The following is a 16,924-nucleotide window of genomic DNA, read 5'->3' as shown; positions in this document are numbered from 1 at the left end:
GACTGAACGTCAAATGAAAACTTGATGTTCGGACCCAAGCATGGCAAAGGATTGAAATGGAGGTTCCCATGGCCTGGGCGACACCCAGCCATGTCAAGATCAGACATAGTAATGTTGGGGGAAGCATTTCATCCATCGATGACGACCACCTGAAAATAGTCTTTCATGTCTGGAGGGACGTGCAACAGCATCAGTTGGGCCATGTGTATACCGGCATTTAATGGATTCAAAGTCAAATTTCAGGCCAAAAAGGTCTTCTTACCAAAAATCTCTAATACTTTGGACTCTTTGTCCGCTGGCACAGTCGGGAAGGCTGCATCTAACTGCATACTTGAATAACCAGGCTCTCAGAGGAGGGATGCGTAGAAAGGAATAGGGGGTGGCCTGGTGCTCAGTGGTAGCATCGGGCCACAAGCCTGTCGACTGCCAGCATAGATGACTGATTCTCCCAAACCGCCTGGATAGGGGCCAGCAAAGCCTCGTTCAAAGGCAGCAAGGGCTCCAACATGGCCAAGGACATTAATACAACCTCTGTGAAGACAATGGGTTTGGTTTTGGATTATGGAATTGTAAATCCAAGGCCTCTGCAGCCTTCAACATGATTTTATGAAGTGACATCACCTCAGGTGTGGGTGGTCCGACAGGGAACTTCATGGCTAATTCAAGTTAAGTATCCAAGCCACTAGCTGATAGGCCCTGAAAATCTTGCAGGGGGTCCTGTCCTTGCTCCCCATAGAATAAACCTTCCACTAGGTCAGAGTCCGAACTAATATTTAATGGAGGCGTGATGGGTAAGCCTACTATTCCAGTAGCCTCTGTGCCTCTCTACGGGAGTGAAGTAGGGGTTCGACATCAGTCTGCGGCACCGGTGACTCAGTAACCAGAGCCCGTGGAGGTTGTGGTGGTGCTGGCCATAAAGAAAGTAGCGGTGCTGAGAACCGAAGCACTGGTCAAAGCAAGGTAACAAGTTTCTGGATCGGAAGGTGCAACTCCAAATGGCAATCATCAAAACCGAGAGAGCTCTGTGTGCATTGACACCTTTGTGATGCTGTACATGGTGTTAAGAAATGCTGCTGGATACGAGTCCGGGCATCAGGAATTCAGGGAACTGTAGCGTTGAAGGCTCAGCCACGGAACCTCGCATATAAGGTTCCAGCAGCAGTGGAGGTCTGTCCAGAGCCGGTCCCAATGGCGGAGCAGGGCTGCACAGAGGATCCTAAGCTGGGATTCTGACTAACTCCAGCTCCAAGCATGAACGTACTGTGTGAGTCGGAGATCGTATAGGTGACTTACCTTTGTAGTGCTTCTTTGATGTCTTATGGTGCCTCCTGTGCTTCATAGATGAAGAAGGAGAAAGTTTCCGGCTTCAATGGTTGACCTTGGCCCTAGCCATAAAGAGCTTGGTCTCCAGCTCCTGGGTACATTGAGCCTGGAAGTACAAGATTTGGTGTTGTGGTCAAAGCTCAAGCACCACAAACAAATCGAATAGGGTCCATGATGGACAGCTGTTCCTCACAATTCCTGTATGGTTAAAAACCAGATCTCTTTGGAGGAGACCATTGTACTGCATTTTGAAATTTTATGTGAGAAAAACTCCTTAAGGATCAAAGCTTAGGATCTGCATCGAAGGCGCCAAAAAAAGGGAACTGACATAGATTTGCTGTGGCAGGCACTTTATGGACTAGGGGATCGAAACTCTGGATCCGAGTCGAAGGCACGAAAAAAAGGGAACCGATGCCGATGGACTCTGGGACGTTGCCTGGAATAATTTCTGTGACAACTGATCCAGCACCCCCTTCTGGTGACATTTTGTCTTTGAAATTTTCTGGATCCACTCTGATGCCTGATGATTGTTGTACAGGTGAGGAATCTGCAGGTAGAAGTATCCATCAGAACACTGAGCATTGTCATGAGTAGGGAAAGGTCCACCTGACATGCGCCAAAATACTGAAAATGTATAAGTCCACATCTGGATGAAATCTCCACTTGTGGGCTGCAAGGTGACGCTGATGGAGGATTTCAGCTCGAACTTTCAGACCAGCTACCAGATGATTGGTAACCAGATAGATTTGGTACTCTGGCACCCAAGACCAGAGCCATAGGGCTTCTCAAAAGAAGATGCAACCCTACATCTCCCCCACCCACTTGTTGATATACTACACAGCGGTTGTGTTGTCCATCAAAATCGGGACAGAGTGACCTCGAAGGGATAGCAGGAAGGCCTTCAGTGCAAGTCAAATCACCTGCAGCTACAGCAGATTGATATGTAATATCTCCCCTTCAAGAGACTAGAGACCTCTGATCTTCAGGTCCTGCAGATGAGTGCTCCACCCTAGGCGGAAGCATCCTTCATCACCATAGTCACTGCTGTGGCAGTTTAAAAAGCCCTCCTTGCAGCAGGTTGCCTTCCACACTCCATCATATCAAGTGCATCACCATGTTCCTTGAGATCGTTACAGACCGCCTAGTTCACTGCCCACGGAGGCAACACTGGAGTGCCCTGATGCCCCAGCCTGGATGAATGACTAGTAGAAAGCGGGAAGCTAGCAGAATCAGCAGACATAGGGCCACCAGGAGAGCAATTTGTGCTCTTTTCTTAAGCATCGGAATCATAGCCCAAATATAATGTGAACCGCCTGAGGAGGAGAAAAGGCTCAATTCAGTGTAGTGTCCAGCAGTGCCCCTATAAACAGGATGCACTGATAGGGCATCGGGTGAGATTTCGGCCGGTTGATGGAAAAGCTCAGGTCGAACAGCAGGAGTCGTGACTAGTAGGTGGGACACCACAGTCTCCACGACCCGGCTTTCAGGAGCAAGCCATCCAGGTCTGGAAATGCTGTTATGACGGAGATGGATGGTAACCACAGAACTGGTGTATGAAAATAGGTATCCTGCAGGTTAAAAGACACCACCCAGTCTTTCACTTCAAATACGAGCAACACCTGTGCCAGGCACAGCATTCTGAACTCCTCTTTTGCAGACATCAGTGCAAAATCCTGAGGCTTGAGCTCGGCCGAAGATGGCCATTGTTCTTCGGAACTGGGAAGTACCGGGAATAGCTCAGCTGGCCTCGTTCCAGCCATGGCATCAATTCCAACTTCCCTTTTTGTAGTAAGATCTCAACCACCTGCTGAAGGATAGGAAGGAAACGTGTGAGAAGAGGTGGAAGCTGTAGAGGAATGCATGGAGGACCCTGCTGGAACAGTAGGTCATAACCCCTTTCAACAATCTGCAAGACTCATTGGTTTGAGGTCATGGCCCTCCAGGCCTGTGGAAAGGAGGACAATCAGCCCCCAACTGGGGCCCAGTGTTCTGAAAGGAGGAAACCTGGGCCGATTCCCGGTGGTGGCTGGGAAGGAGGAACAGAGAGGACAAAGAGACAAGGGACAGCATCTACCTTTGCCATGTCCTCTTTATTGCTTGTACTGTGGGTTGGTTTATCGTTGTAGCTGGAGCTCTGAGCTTGCTGTCTGCCTTAAAAGGAGAACCTTCTTGAAAATCCTCAATATTTTCAGTACTGGCTTTCTAGTGACAAGTGTGTTGATTAGAAGGTGGTGGTCGCCAGGTGCCAGTCCATACCTTTTAGTCACCACCATACTGACAGTAGGAGAAGAGGTGGGCTTCTCCCACACAGCAAGAATGGACTTCTATATAGCTTCATTGAAGGGTAGCAAGGGTTCTATAGTGTGGACAGTTGTGTGCAATACTTTTATCAAGAGGTTGGCCTTGGCTTCTGTGGAGGGAAGTCAGAGATCAAGGCCCTCCTTTATTTTCTTTTTATAACTGTGTGGTATCCGGTGACCTCCAGTGGTGGAAGGCCAGTCGGGAAATATAGTTCATGCTCAAGTGATGTGTGAAGTTAAGTCCACTTGCGTCCCGAAGCTCTATGAAGTCAGTGTCCATGGTGACAGACTGTATGTTATTTTCATCCGTATCTGGAATGGGATCCTCAAGTGGGTCAGAATTCCCAGAGGAGAAGTGGCCCTCTTCCATGAGACGTTGTGCCTCTCTGCTGAAAATACGAGTCGGAGCAGCAAATTCCATCACAGGGAATGAATCTGGGGCAGAAACCTGTTCTGGTGGTATCAGCAATGACTGCAGGGCCACTGGCATTGGTAATGGTGGGGGCTAACCTGGGGCCGAGGGAGAAGAACCTGTAGGAATATCAAAGGGCAGCCTGGGATGAGACTATTGTGTCACCGGGCCCCAGGTGGAAAACGGTATCTCAGTTGGAGCCAGACAGATGGAATGCAACAGGACCAACAGAGCGAAAGAAGCCAGGGTATAGGCAGCCAGCACAGCACCAAAGTTATAAACCGTGGGACCTTCAGGGTCGGAAGGCACTCTAGAGGGGACCACAGCCCTATGAAATAAGTTGAACAGGGTGTTTACAAATATGAACTGATCTGTTTCAGGAGCCAAGACTCGCCCTGCCCCTTTAAAAAAGAAAATGCAAGGTCCCAAGAGGTGGGATCCTTGGTGTCTTAAAAGGCTCAGGGAGGGTAGCCGCACAGCCCTACTCTCCTTTTTTATTGTATATGGCCCTGGGGATGTGGTCCCTGGGGCCTATTAAGGCTCGAGGAACCGACCTGCATGCCCTCCTTCCCGGTTTAATTGTATTTAGCTCCGGGGGATCGGGACTCAGGGGCCAATTCAGCGTCAGTGAGTGAGGTTGCATGCCCCCCTCTCCTTAATGCCCCAAGAAATGTGATCCCTGAGGCCCAAAGGTCAACCCTACGCTGTGCACGCCAAAGGCTGTGTGTGGCGTGGGGTTGGCAGCCTCCTGGGGTGTTTTGCCACAGGGTCTAGTCGCAGGCCAAGCCCTAAGGCCAACTCTCCGCTGCACACGGCTAAAGGCTGTGTGCAGCTTGGGGTTGGCTGCCTGCGGGGAGTTGGATGCAGGTTTGGTTCCAAGCCAGGTCCTGCTGCCCACGCCTCGCATGAAGAAAGGCCATGTGCAGCGTGGGGTTGGCAATCTCTGGAAGGGTCGCCACTGTACCAATCACTGTGTTCTGGCTAATAATATAATTTCTGATGTCATAGGTGCTTTATTTACTGCAATAATTTCACATGCTATAACTTGGGTAATATCCAAGGGTACAGGTAGTGCATGGAGAAGGAGTGAGTTAATATAGTGTAGCAAGTAAGATGACAAGACTGTGCACAGAAGTGTGTGAGTGATACTAATTGACAGGTGGTGTGCAAGTATAAATGTGAGTTATAAGTATTACTTATAGTAATACGAAAGCGGTGTGTAAATGATAATTACAAAAGCTAACTAGAAGTAATTAATTTGTTATGCTTGTGTAGTTTAAGGTGTGTTTGGCACAAATAAGATAGAAATAAGTGAGCAAGTGGTGCATAATTCATCAAATTAAGAGATAACTAAAACTGTTGAATTTCTAATATTTGTGGAGTGTAATTTGAGTTTGTATACAAACCTAAATAAAGTTTTCCCAACTATAACTGACGTGTAAACTTTGTATTTGTGTGTGTGTGTGTGTGTGTGTGTGTGTGTGTATATATCAACATGCACAAACACACATACATATAAAACACACACACACATACCCTTATTTCAGATTTCTTTTCATGAAGGTAGGTGAAGTAAGAAAAAGAAGGACTATGAACAGAGTACGAGTACCACCGTTTCTGGACGGGATGGTGATTATTGGGACAATCAGTAGAAAGACTCCAATATAACACCCCAAACTTTGAAAATTTGGCCCTATAAATGTCATCTAGAATTGCTGTCTGAGTGGATGTCACTCTGTAAGAAGTGACTTTGATGTCATGGGTTTGATATATGTACATGTCATTGGCTACAGAGAACAAGGCTAATGTTATGTAAAGTGCACTATGACCACTGGCGCTGCGTAGGTGTGTGTGCCTAACCCTACCTGTGGTATGTTGGTAAATTGAAAAGCCAGGTCTCCAGCTTCTTGCAGAATTCAAGAAGAGAGGAGGAGACTCCGATCTGGAGAGGGACGTCCTTCCAAGCTTTAGGAGCGATGTAAGAGAACGTTCGGCCACCTGATCTGGTTCTGTGTATGAGTAGGATCCTCCCCCAACTATCAGTACCTTCAACCTTGGCCAATATTGTCTCCGCTTATTTACATACCTTGTGATCTGCAAGCTGTGTCTTGATTTCTTCGACATCTAGTTTAATGTTTCCAAGTTCATCCAGTTGTTTTCCAACGCAGGACAGATGAGCGAGTTCAGCTTTCACAACCTGCTCAAACTGAAGGAAAGAAACTAGCGTTATCATTGTTTCTTTGGGCTTCAAATTGATTAATATATTAGGGCACCAACTCTAAAACTTGTAGAACAAGATTTACAGGTTGACATGGAGAAATAGGTTTCTGTAGCTAGTGGAAATTTCAGCTCTGCCTGACCAGCAGCAGAAAATCCGCTGGTGAGCGTGTGATAATCCAGCTTGCTCAGTTTCCACCAACAGACAAATTATGTACCCAGAAGTTTCTCTCATGCATTACAAAACACTGCAATATGCCTCAAGAAGTGGTATGCAGTCTCTAGTGACCAAATGACTAAGGATAGCTCCTCTGTAATGAACTGGAATGACCTTGCCTTCATAGAAGTACTTATATGTAATCTGTGGCATGATGAAAATGACAATACGAAAAAATGGCAAGCATGCCTCTGCAATAAACCTAAAATGTGTGTTTATTGGCACACATAGCATGAGAAGATTTTTTTTCAATGTTCAGACCATTGCGTTAGGTTTATGCCATGCTTCCATAAAGCAACTATTTGGATCAAAATCTACTCATTAGTTGCTGGATGTTCCTTTCTCAATTAAGCTTATCATCTGTGATTTGCCAGAAATCATTGGAAGAAATGGAAGCAAAAATGGCAGTTTCCAAGACAATTCTTCTGTCTAATTCAATACCTCTAAAATCAGTGTAGTCTTCATTCCCAGAGGTAAACTTCTTTACTACTCATTTTATGGTGCATTTTATCTTATCGCCCACCTCTAAATCAGGCCACTAAGTTGACCAGGACATGATCATGATCACTTTTCTCTAGTGTATGCTTTGTTTATGATCCTCTAGGAAATCGAGTACCACACAATAAATGTGGGGATGGTTGTGATGATGGGTGTATGTTAGGGGTGATGGAGTGGATGGAGTAAAGCTAAGCAAAGTAAAGCAGATGATCAACCATACTCAAAACCTGGAAAGCAACTTGGGTAGGAGATGCAGTGACCTCCTGTTGCTTTGAATCATTTGCTTATTACTCTGGTATTCTTCCATGTCATTGTCCTGATATACCTACCTTGTCGTGGTCAGCGGTACTCAGTGCGTTCGCTTTGCCACTCTCATGGCTGCTTATGGAGGCCATCTCCTTCTCCATGCGTCCCAACCAGATGCTCAGGTCTTCCTGGGTGGGGTCCACCTGGGATGAGGCCTCCAGTGTCTGCTCCAGCCTGTGAAGGATGTCCCCGCTGCTCTGGATGACAATTAGGTACCTCACTCGCATGGAGTCCATCTTCTCCTGAGTGAGCTGAGCTTCCTCTCCTGAATCACAGGTTGCAAAGTATTAAAGCTCCAAGCAAAACATGGTTGAACTAAACAAATGTAACTATAATGTAGGCTAAAGTAAACGTCATGTGTATCTATTTCTTTAGACTTGGAAGTCATCAAATCAAATCTTTACTGGAATGGATGCTTTCCTTAACACAATCTTCTGGCCGTGGAAAAAGCAAACCAATCCCATAGGGATTGCTTTGTGTCTTAAAAATGTTAAGAATGACAGTCACTCACAATTGTGATGTAAACTCTCCTTAAACGTTTTAAATGCGTCTACCTAAACTCATGGTGACAGTTTTAACAATACAGCACACTCGACGGCAGACTGTCAAAGTCGCACGTCACTGTTCCGTTTCTTCCTCTGTATATTTTATATTTTAAATGCAGATGTGCACAACAATTCCTGCACCTGCCGTCGTTCGGTTCAACTGCAACGCAGAACAGAAATCTTGAATTTTGGCATGGTGCACCATCAAACTTTTTGTCCACAATCAATAAGGATATGCGTATAGTCAGGTGAGAGGAATTTGGACAATCTAATAAGTTATTATTGTAAAAGCCCTGGTGAAGTTCAAGTGTAAACTGAACGAAACACGTTGGCTGGATGTTGTGCATTGATGCAAAGAATCTGAATTGAATAAATAAATAAAGAAAGAAAAGTATTACCTGACCTTACGCATATATTTATTGATTGTGGACATTAAGTTAGATGGTGCACCATTCCAAAATTCAAGATTCATGGTGGCAGTTTTAAATTCAAGTGTGGATGACAAATAAAGGCGTTCAGGGAAATATACCCTCCAACAATGTGCTGCAATAAATAGACACAGAAAACCACACAGTTTCAAATATTATAGCTACTTTTTTAGGTGGTGTTTAACTAAAATCTACACAGAAAAATACACACTTCTGGAGGACACCAGAGTCTCTGCTAACCCAAGTATCTCCACTGCCACACGTCTCCCATTTTGATGCCACATGCAGTGGTCACTGTAATCAGCAAGCCAATAAAAACCCGCTCTATCAGTTTTTATATAGCACCAGACAACTTCCATTCTAGGCCTGTGCAAGCCTAATGCAGTACTATCTTCAGGGTTATCAAATAGTAGAATAAAGAAGATCGTACCAAACGCCTTCATCCAGAATACAGGATGTTGCTGTGGACATGAATAACTCTACTAAATCTGGTGTTATCAACACCACCCTCCTGTGCTGTATCCTATACACCTCCTTATGAGCTACCGCTTTCACAATGACCTCCAAGATCACCCTCTGAGCAACTCACAGGAGAATGAAATCTGGACATCACTCCCAAAGCTGCCTCACACTCAACCTCCACTACAAACATCTTTACACACTGAAAAGAATGTACAAAAGCAATCATGGAAACAATTTAACACATGATCAGTGATGCTGTATTCTAAAAGACACTTTCCATAAACTAAAAACTACCCCAACTCTCAACTAATTAGTGGGATCTCAATATGTACCCCCAACTTGGTAATCTGACCTTATCAATGCAATGACAATTCTCATTAACACCTTTGCCTTCCAATAAACTTCTGGTGGGGACTCGGAAAGTGTACCCACCTCTCCTTCTGTTTCCAAAGGCCACAATAGCTCAGTTTCATGTGCCAATGAACTCCTTCTTAAGCAAAACACATATTGTTGGTTTCATATAATCTTGCTATAAATTTAATTCTAATCACAGAATGTCCCCATACAATATTAGAGCTTTGTCACTTCTACCAACAAGTCTCACATCTACCCAAACATTGGCCCTCTGTGACAATGTCACACAGGAATGTGTGACTCCAGCAGTCAAGCAATACAAGAAAATGTTACTTATGTGTAATCTTGGTTCTACATCGTAGTTATCTTTACTGAAGTCATGAATGTAGATTGGCCCCGTCCAGGTGCGGGGATCCTGGAAAACACACACACATTTATTTTCTCGGATGTTGGAGGTAGCCACGTCAGTGAAGAAAAGGCAGGTAACACTTACATTTTTATCTGTCATTATTCTCTTAGATCTGGTCTTCATTGTCGATTGGGACCTCTCTGGTTGCTTTGACGTGGATCGTACCACCTTAGGAGGATTCCTTGCCGTCGAAGAGTGTTTGGACTTAGATGACTGCCGTAAATCCTTTGACTGAGTATAGTCAGCCGCCGGCAAGTGCTTCGACGTCGACGGCCAGTGCAGTTTCGGCATGGATGGAGCCCTTGACATTGACCTTGATGTTGTCGCCGGGTGCGTCTTCGTCGACGGCCGATATCGCTTTGGCATCAACAGAGCTACTGGTGAATGTCTAGCCAGCGAGCTTGTTGAGGATGGCCACTTTGACGACAACGAAGTCTTCGACATCGAGAGTTGATGAGTCTCCAAGGCCGCTCTTGAAGTAGAACTTGATGCAGATGGCAAATACACAGGAACTTCGTCCTGATTTTGACCTCCCCCCACCTGTCAACATCAATGGGGGATGGCATTTCTCAATTGCCTTATGAGATCTTCCTGTGTGTGCTGACTTCTCATGAGAGGAGGACTTTTTGAAGGAGGATTGAGACTTCCCATGGCCTCTTGAAGATCCTGTCTTTCCTCTCTCTTGTAGGCCATGCAGCCTGATCTTCTCTCTATCCTTCCGAGTTCTTTTGGAAAACTTCTGACATTAGTAGCATTTCTCTGGACGATGAGAAGCAGGAAGACAAATAATACAGTCTGAATATGGATCAGTCTGCGCCTTCTTTTTACCCCAAGAAGGGCCCTTCACAAACAGTGGAGGCATGATGTGACAGAAAAAAATATATTTTTCAGTAAGAAAAATAGTCTTATGTACTCTAGGTACTTAAAACCGTTGAATGATAGCAAAAATGTGTGTTTTTAAAGAGAATTTTTTGACAAAATGTCAAAAACACTGCAGAGCTCTCAGTACTCCAGGATTCCAACTGAAGGAGCCAGAAAAAAGAACTGACCCAACTGTCACCTGTGGGGGCATGATGGGATACACGGAGTCCTGTGAGGTCTTAAAGGCACAGTGCCAGTTTTTCTCGGTTATGCTTTAAATGGAGCCCATTGGCTAACAATGCCTCTCATTCCCTTGAAGTTTCCTTTCAAATAAAATCAGTGATTACACTTTATGGTCTCCGTTTCTGTTTTACAGAAATGATTGATAATCGTGAGATGGTTTTAAATGAAAACTCAATGTAATTTGGGCATTAATTTGAAGTCCATTCTCTAGGATTATATATAAATATTTATATACACACACATATATATATATATATATATCTACTGGCGGTCGCCAGTAGATAGTTCTAGTTAGGATCGTGTTTCCATAGGAAATCCGCAACATTCTATTTGGAATAACTTTGGCGCCGATTGACGAATCCTCACGACATTTTCAAAAAAGGTGGGACGCTCCGCTCCGCTCCTTCCCTGAAAGTCTCGGGGGGATTCGTCAAGTGAGGGCTGAGAAAAAGGGGGGTCCCAAAACGCGTTTTCCCCATGCATTTTTCCATAGGACCTTTAGTCCAAGCTACAGCCCGAACGGCTGAACAGAATTACTTGAAATTTGGCAGAGAGGTAGTCCTCAGGTCAGGGATGTGCCTTTTGCAGGCCTGGTGTAAATCTGTTCAGTATTTCCTGAGAAAATAGCATTTAAATCAATATATATATCTATAAGCGCGCACCGTGCGCGTACGGTAAAACTTACCGTACGCGCGATTCTGATTGGTTGTTAGATCTTCGTAAACATTCGAATCGGTCTAAACCAGGAAGTGTCGGCCGCCATTTTGTCTCTCGCAGTCTGAGGGGGTGAAAAAAAAAGGTGGAGAACGTGAAAAGGGGGCAGGGTGGACAGTTCCTGACCCCCTAGCCTTTGTCAGGGTGTCCCAGAAGGACCCCCAAGGGCAAAAATTTCCTTTAATCTTTTTGCGAAAAATCGCGGAGTACGCGTAGCGTGCGCGTACGGCAGAAACGGAAAAATTCCGCGAACTGCGTAATGTGGGCGCGCGGTGCGCAAAGCGCACCATGCACGTACGGTACGCGCACGGGGAAAAACCTTAAAAAAAAAAAATACATAACTTAGCATTTAAAAAAAACATACAAATTCACTGAAAAAACCATAGGTTTCACACACGTTATAGTTAGGAATTAGCATTTAAAAAACCTTGTAAATTCACTTAAAAAACCATAGGTTTCACACATGTTATAGTTAGCTGGACATTTCCCTCGTAAAAAACCATTGAAATTCCCCCGTTATAGTTAGCGCAGGCAACTATAGCTCACGCGACCGCCATCCTCTGCTGATGACGTCAGATATTACATCACTGATTACATATGTGTCTTTATGAAAAATAAATATTTGTAATATATGAATAGCTAAAGATTAATGGAAGAAGACATGGGTAAATAGGTGTCTAAATACAGTGATGTAATATCTGACGTCATCAGCAGAGGATTGCGGTTGCGTGAGTTATAGTTGCCTGCGCTAACTATAACGGGGGAATTTCAATGGTTTTTTACGAGGGAAATGTCCAGCTAACTATAACATGTGTGAAACCTATGGTTTTTTAAGTGAAATAATATATATATATATATATATATATATATATATATATATATATTACCTACTGGCGGTTGCCAGTAGGTAGTTATAGTTAGGACCACGTTTCCATAGGAAATCCGCAACATTCTATTTTGAATAACTTTGGCGGCGGTCGACGAATTCTTGCGAATTTTTCAAAATAGGTGGGGCGCTGTGCTCCGCTCCTACCCTGAAAGTCTCGGGGGGATTCGTCAAGCGGGGGCCGAGAAAAAAGGGGGGTCCCAAAACGCGTTTTTACCATGCATTTTTCCATAGGACCTTTAGACACAGCTACAGCCCGAACGGCTGAACAGAATTACTTGAAATTTGGCAGAGAGGTAGTCCTCAGGTCAGGGAAGTGCCTTTTGTAGGTTTGGTGTAAATCTGTTCAGTAGATTCTGAGAAAATAGCCTTTAAATAAATATATATATCTGAGCCAGCTTACGGTGCGCTTACGGTGCGCTTACCGTACGCGTACGGTGGCGTGCGCGAGCGCGATTCTGATTGGCTGTTAGATCTTAGTAAACATTCGAATCGGTCGAAACCAGGAAGCGGCGGCCGCCATTTCATGTGTTTCACTCAGAAAAAAAAGGGTGATATCTTGAAAAGGGGGCAAGGGAGAGAGTTACAGACCCCCTAACATTTGTAAGGGGGTCAAAGAAGGACAGAAAAGTACAAAGAAAACATTTATTGATTTAAAAAAAAATCACGGGGTACGCGTACGGTAAGCTCAACGTACGCGTACGGTAGAAAAAAAAGAAAAAAAAAGAAATGAAATGCAGATTTAAGAGTTTAGATATTAGGGGGCTCTAAAAAGAGCCGTTGTGTTTATGAAGTGATTTGATTTTTTAGTGGTACCTACAAGTAAGTACCGATGCAGAGTCTAAGGTTCAAGAGGAAGACTCTGTTCCCTTCATCATTGAAGTGCACACCATCTCCTCTATAAATGTCTTGCATGTCGTAACGCAAGTTGTTGTGGTAAATGGAACCCATACCATAGTCACGGAGGAAAGCAGAAACAGATTTGTTGACGTGCTTTCTTGCTTTGTCAATCTGTGGACAGAAATGATTGGACCAGTTCCATTTTTGCCTTTGGCATATGTTAGAAAACACAAAGGCAGTTTTAGGGAAAAGTGAAAACAGTTGTGCAAAGGTGTCCTTCATAAGCATTTCCAGACCTACCCCAGTCAAAGTGCCAAGGTCATTGCCACCACAGTGCACTATTATGAGATCAGGGTGTTGGATTTGCATGAAGGATTTCACCAATGGCATCAATTGGTGCCACTTTAACCCTCTCTGACCAATCCATTTAATGTCTACATTTGGCAAACCAAGGTCTCTCACCATATCTGTTTTCTCTGCATACTTTTCACTCCAGAAGACATAGCTGTGCCCTACAATCCACACAGTGAACATCTTCAAAGGAGAACTGGATGCACTCAGGAGGTGTAATTCAGTAGAATGGTAAAAAGAAATGAAAGACAGTTTGGAAATGGAGGCATACATATTTTTTTTTATAAAAAAAAGAAATGATTGGCTGTTTCATACCATTCTAGAATAAAAACTAGGCTGTATGTGTAAATTAATAGAAGCATGTTTTGTATTGGTACAGAAAAATGTGTTACCAAAGAACAGTACTTTGGATTTGCTGTTAGGTTTGAAAAGTCAAGCACTCTTGCTCTGTGGAATTGAAACATTGTTTGGTGAACTTCTGACCTAACTCCACACAGCAGTGTTCCATGAGCTGTTGCTATGGTAGCAGGCAGAAGTCAAGTTGGGGGAAGGGTACTAGGCAGAAGTCAAGTTGGGGGAAGGGTACTTTTGGAAAAGGGTTGGTTTTCAACCAATAGAAATGTGTGATTACATTTGAAAAAAAGGTGGAAGCACTGAGATTTGAAATTAACATGTATATGTGTGGAAAAAGAGAGGGAAAGTTTGCCATTATCTGGTTCTGCTGAGAGGAGAGAGGTGTACAGAACAGAGATCCTGGCTCTGATTATCTGCTGTTTGAGTGCCACATTTCTTTCACAGCTAACTAATTTTAAAGATGAGTTTAGAGTTTGAGAGGGGATGTATATGGTAAATTAAGAAATGAATAATAGAAATGGAATTCCTTTTGTTGAAGTTGTGTTTATCATTTTCTGTTTTGGGAGATATTTAAATGTGAGGAACATGTAAAATAGTATGGACTATGTTTTCACGATAAATTAAGGTGTACTGGTAAAAATAAGGAATACTTTAAGGGTTTGAGGTTGCACTCAGTAATGCAAATACATACAGCATCAGTAAGGCTGGTTGCCCTTGCTGGAGTGTAGGCAGTCACCCAGGTTACAAATGGTGCTGGTTTGAAAAAGCAGTTTGGACATGTGCTGTTTTCCGAATCTGAAATGTGGATTCAAGATGTGTCAGTCTGTAAAAGTGTTTATCACTTGCCAAAAAAAAGAAAAGTAAGTGTGCTTTCAAATTGGCAAAGAAATTTCGTTTTGAGACTAATGTGAAAACATGACTGTGTGCAAAGAGGAATTACAGGCAGAGATTTATTGCGTATTGCTCTGGTGATTTCACAGTTGCATTAGATGGAAAGGGTGAGCCATTTTTTTTGTGTAGAAGCAGACTCTTAGCACACAGCCAGCTGCTTATCCTGTGGAATCATGCACAGTATTCACAACCGAGTGGGGTTTGAGGTTTCAGTCAGTAATGCAAATACATTTAGCATCACTAAGGCTGGTTGCCCTTGCTGGAGTGTAGTCAGTCACCCAGGTTACACATGTTGCTGGTCTGAAAAAGCTGTTTGGACATGTGCTTTTTTAAGAATCAGAAAAGTGGATTCAAAATGTGTCAGACTGTAAAAGTACTTATCACTTGCCAAAAAAAAGAGTAGTATGTGTACTGTATTATAAAATGTTTTATTAAATATTAATACTTTTTTCTTTTTTTTCAGATTGAGATAGAAAATTTTCGAAAACTAGAACCATTTTTAAAGCAATTAAAATTAAATTTAAATTAATAAATATTTTTTTGAGTGGGTATGGTAAGTCAAAAATTTCATGGTCCCTTTTTTCCACTTCTCCACAATCACATTTTCAGTTTTTCATTGTAGTCTCTCAAGGACCTTGTAATGTGATAATTGATTTTTAGTGTTTTTTAAAAAAAAAAAAAAAAAAAAAATTACGCGTACCGTACGCGTACGGTAAAAAAAAAAAAAAATCAAAAAAAAGTTTTAAAAACATATATAAAAAAATAGTTGAAAGGTAAGGTTGGCTCTTACAAGAGCCGTTGTGTTCATGCAGGGACAGAGGAAAGAAAGAATGGGAATATTAGTCGGTACGACAAATGTGCTGATCTATTTTATTGTTCACTAGGGAAACACTGGTCTCCCTATGACAAATTAGATCATGACAAGTGGCGCACCGTATTTCAACCCTCACAAACCGAGGGTTTGTTTCCAGAGGAGAAGAAAAAGGAGATGCTCCCCCCACAGATGAAGGGCTCACCTGACCTGCAGAAGAAGGACTCGGCCCTCCAGATGATGGACCAGGCTGAGCTGCTGTGGATGTGCTTGGTTGACTTACTGAAGGGTTACCTTCAGTATGTCGAGCATGTGTCCTTCTGTGTACATCTTTAAGGTGTCTCAACATGGTGTGATTCCCGAAGGAATACTTCCTGTTGGGATTTCCTCTTGAAAGTACACGGCCACACAGCTTACAAGTCACTAAGGGTGCATTTACCTTTTTCTTGTCCTCTGGAAAAGTAAAATACTCCCATATGAAAGAGGTCTTTTGTTTCCTGCTTCTCTGCCTCAAGGTAGTGCTGCTAGCCTCACTCTCAGAAGGGCTCTGCTGTTCTGCCATCGTATCACAAAGACAACCCAGCTCCTTCTCCTAAGGGATCACAAGCAGAAATGAGGGGAATGGGTGTGGTGTAGGAGAGTTCTAGAACTGAAAGTAGTTTCAACCAATCAAAAGTTGTGTTTCATGATCACATGACCCACCGTGCGCGTACGTTACGCTTACGGTACGCTTACGGAGCACTTACGGCAAAAGTACGCATGCGCGTAAAAAAGACACGCGCACGCGCGCATGCGCAAAACAGGCACGCCCCTTCACTTCCGCGTAACGTGCGCGTGCAGCGTATGCGTTACGCGCTGTGTGCGCGTGACGTGCGTGTACGCAAATTGCGTAAATGAAAGCAAACAGCGTAGAAATCTAACGTAATGGAAGCAAGACGTGCGCTTACCGTACGCGCACGTTAAAAATTTTTTTTTAAAAAAAAAGGAAAAAAAAAACCAATATGTTATACTAATAAATCTTACCTGTTTATTTTATAAAAATGGTAAAAAAAAAACATATTGTAGAATTTTTAAAATTTAACCATAGTCTTTAAAAAAGGATAGAAAATTAAAATAAAAATATGTAAAAAAAAAAAGAAAAAAATACAAAAAAATTAGCATTTAAAAAACCTTGCAAATTCACTGAAAAAACCATGGGTTTCACACACGTTATAGTTAGGAATTAGCATTTAAAAAACCTTGCAAATTCACTGAAAAAACCATGGGTTTCACACACGTTATAGTTAGGAATTAGCATTTAAAAAACCTTAGAAATTCAATGAAAAAACCAAAGGTTTCACACATGTTATAGTTAGCTGGACATTTCACTCGTAAAAAACCAATGAGATTTCCCCGTTATAGTTAGTTCAGCTAACTATAACTCGCGCGCCCGCAATGCACTACTGATGACGTCACATATTACATCACTCATGACATGGTCACTGACATCACTCATGACATCA

The 16,924-nt window shown here is 43.2% G+C and overlaps 1 protein-coding gene across 5 annotated transcripts in view; it reads right to left on the bottom strand.

Moving 5' to 3' along the window:
* Window positions 1-16,924, bottom strand: part of LOC146830407 (microtubule-actin cross-linking factor 1, isoforms 6/7-like) — a 456,496-nt gene that overhangs the window by 323,303 nt on the left and 116,269 nt on the right. For all 5 annotated transcript variants that reach the window (XM_085604595.1, XM_085604596.1, XM_085604592.1 and 2 more), the window contains 2 exons: window positions 7,297-7,538; window positions 6,122-6,241 (listed from right to left, as the gene is read on the bottom strand). In XM_085604595.1, coding sequence (XP_085460721.1) covers window positions 6,122-6,241; window positions 7,297-7,538 — 362 coding nt within the window. The remainder of the gene's footprint in view (window positions 1-6,121; window positions 6,242-7,296; window positions 7,539-16,924) is intronic.

This window comes from Triturus cristatus, chromosome 5_1 (genome assembly GCF_964204655.1).
Source record: "Triturus cristatus chromosome 5_1, aTriCri1.1, whole genome shotgun sequence".
Taxonomy (NCBI): domain Eukaryota; kingdom Metazoa; phylum Chordata; class Amphibia; order Caudata; family Salamandridae; genus Triturus; species Triturus cristatus.
The sequence above is the reverse complement of the archived record's forward strand: the minus strand, read 5'-3'. Positions and strand labels throughout refer to the sequence as shown.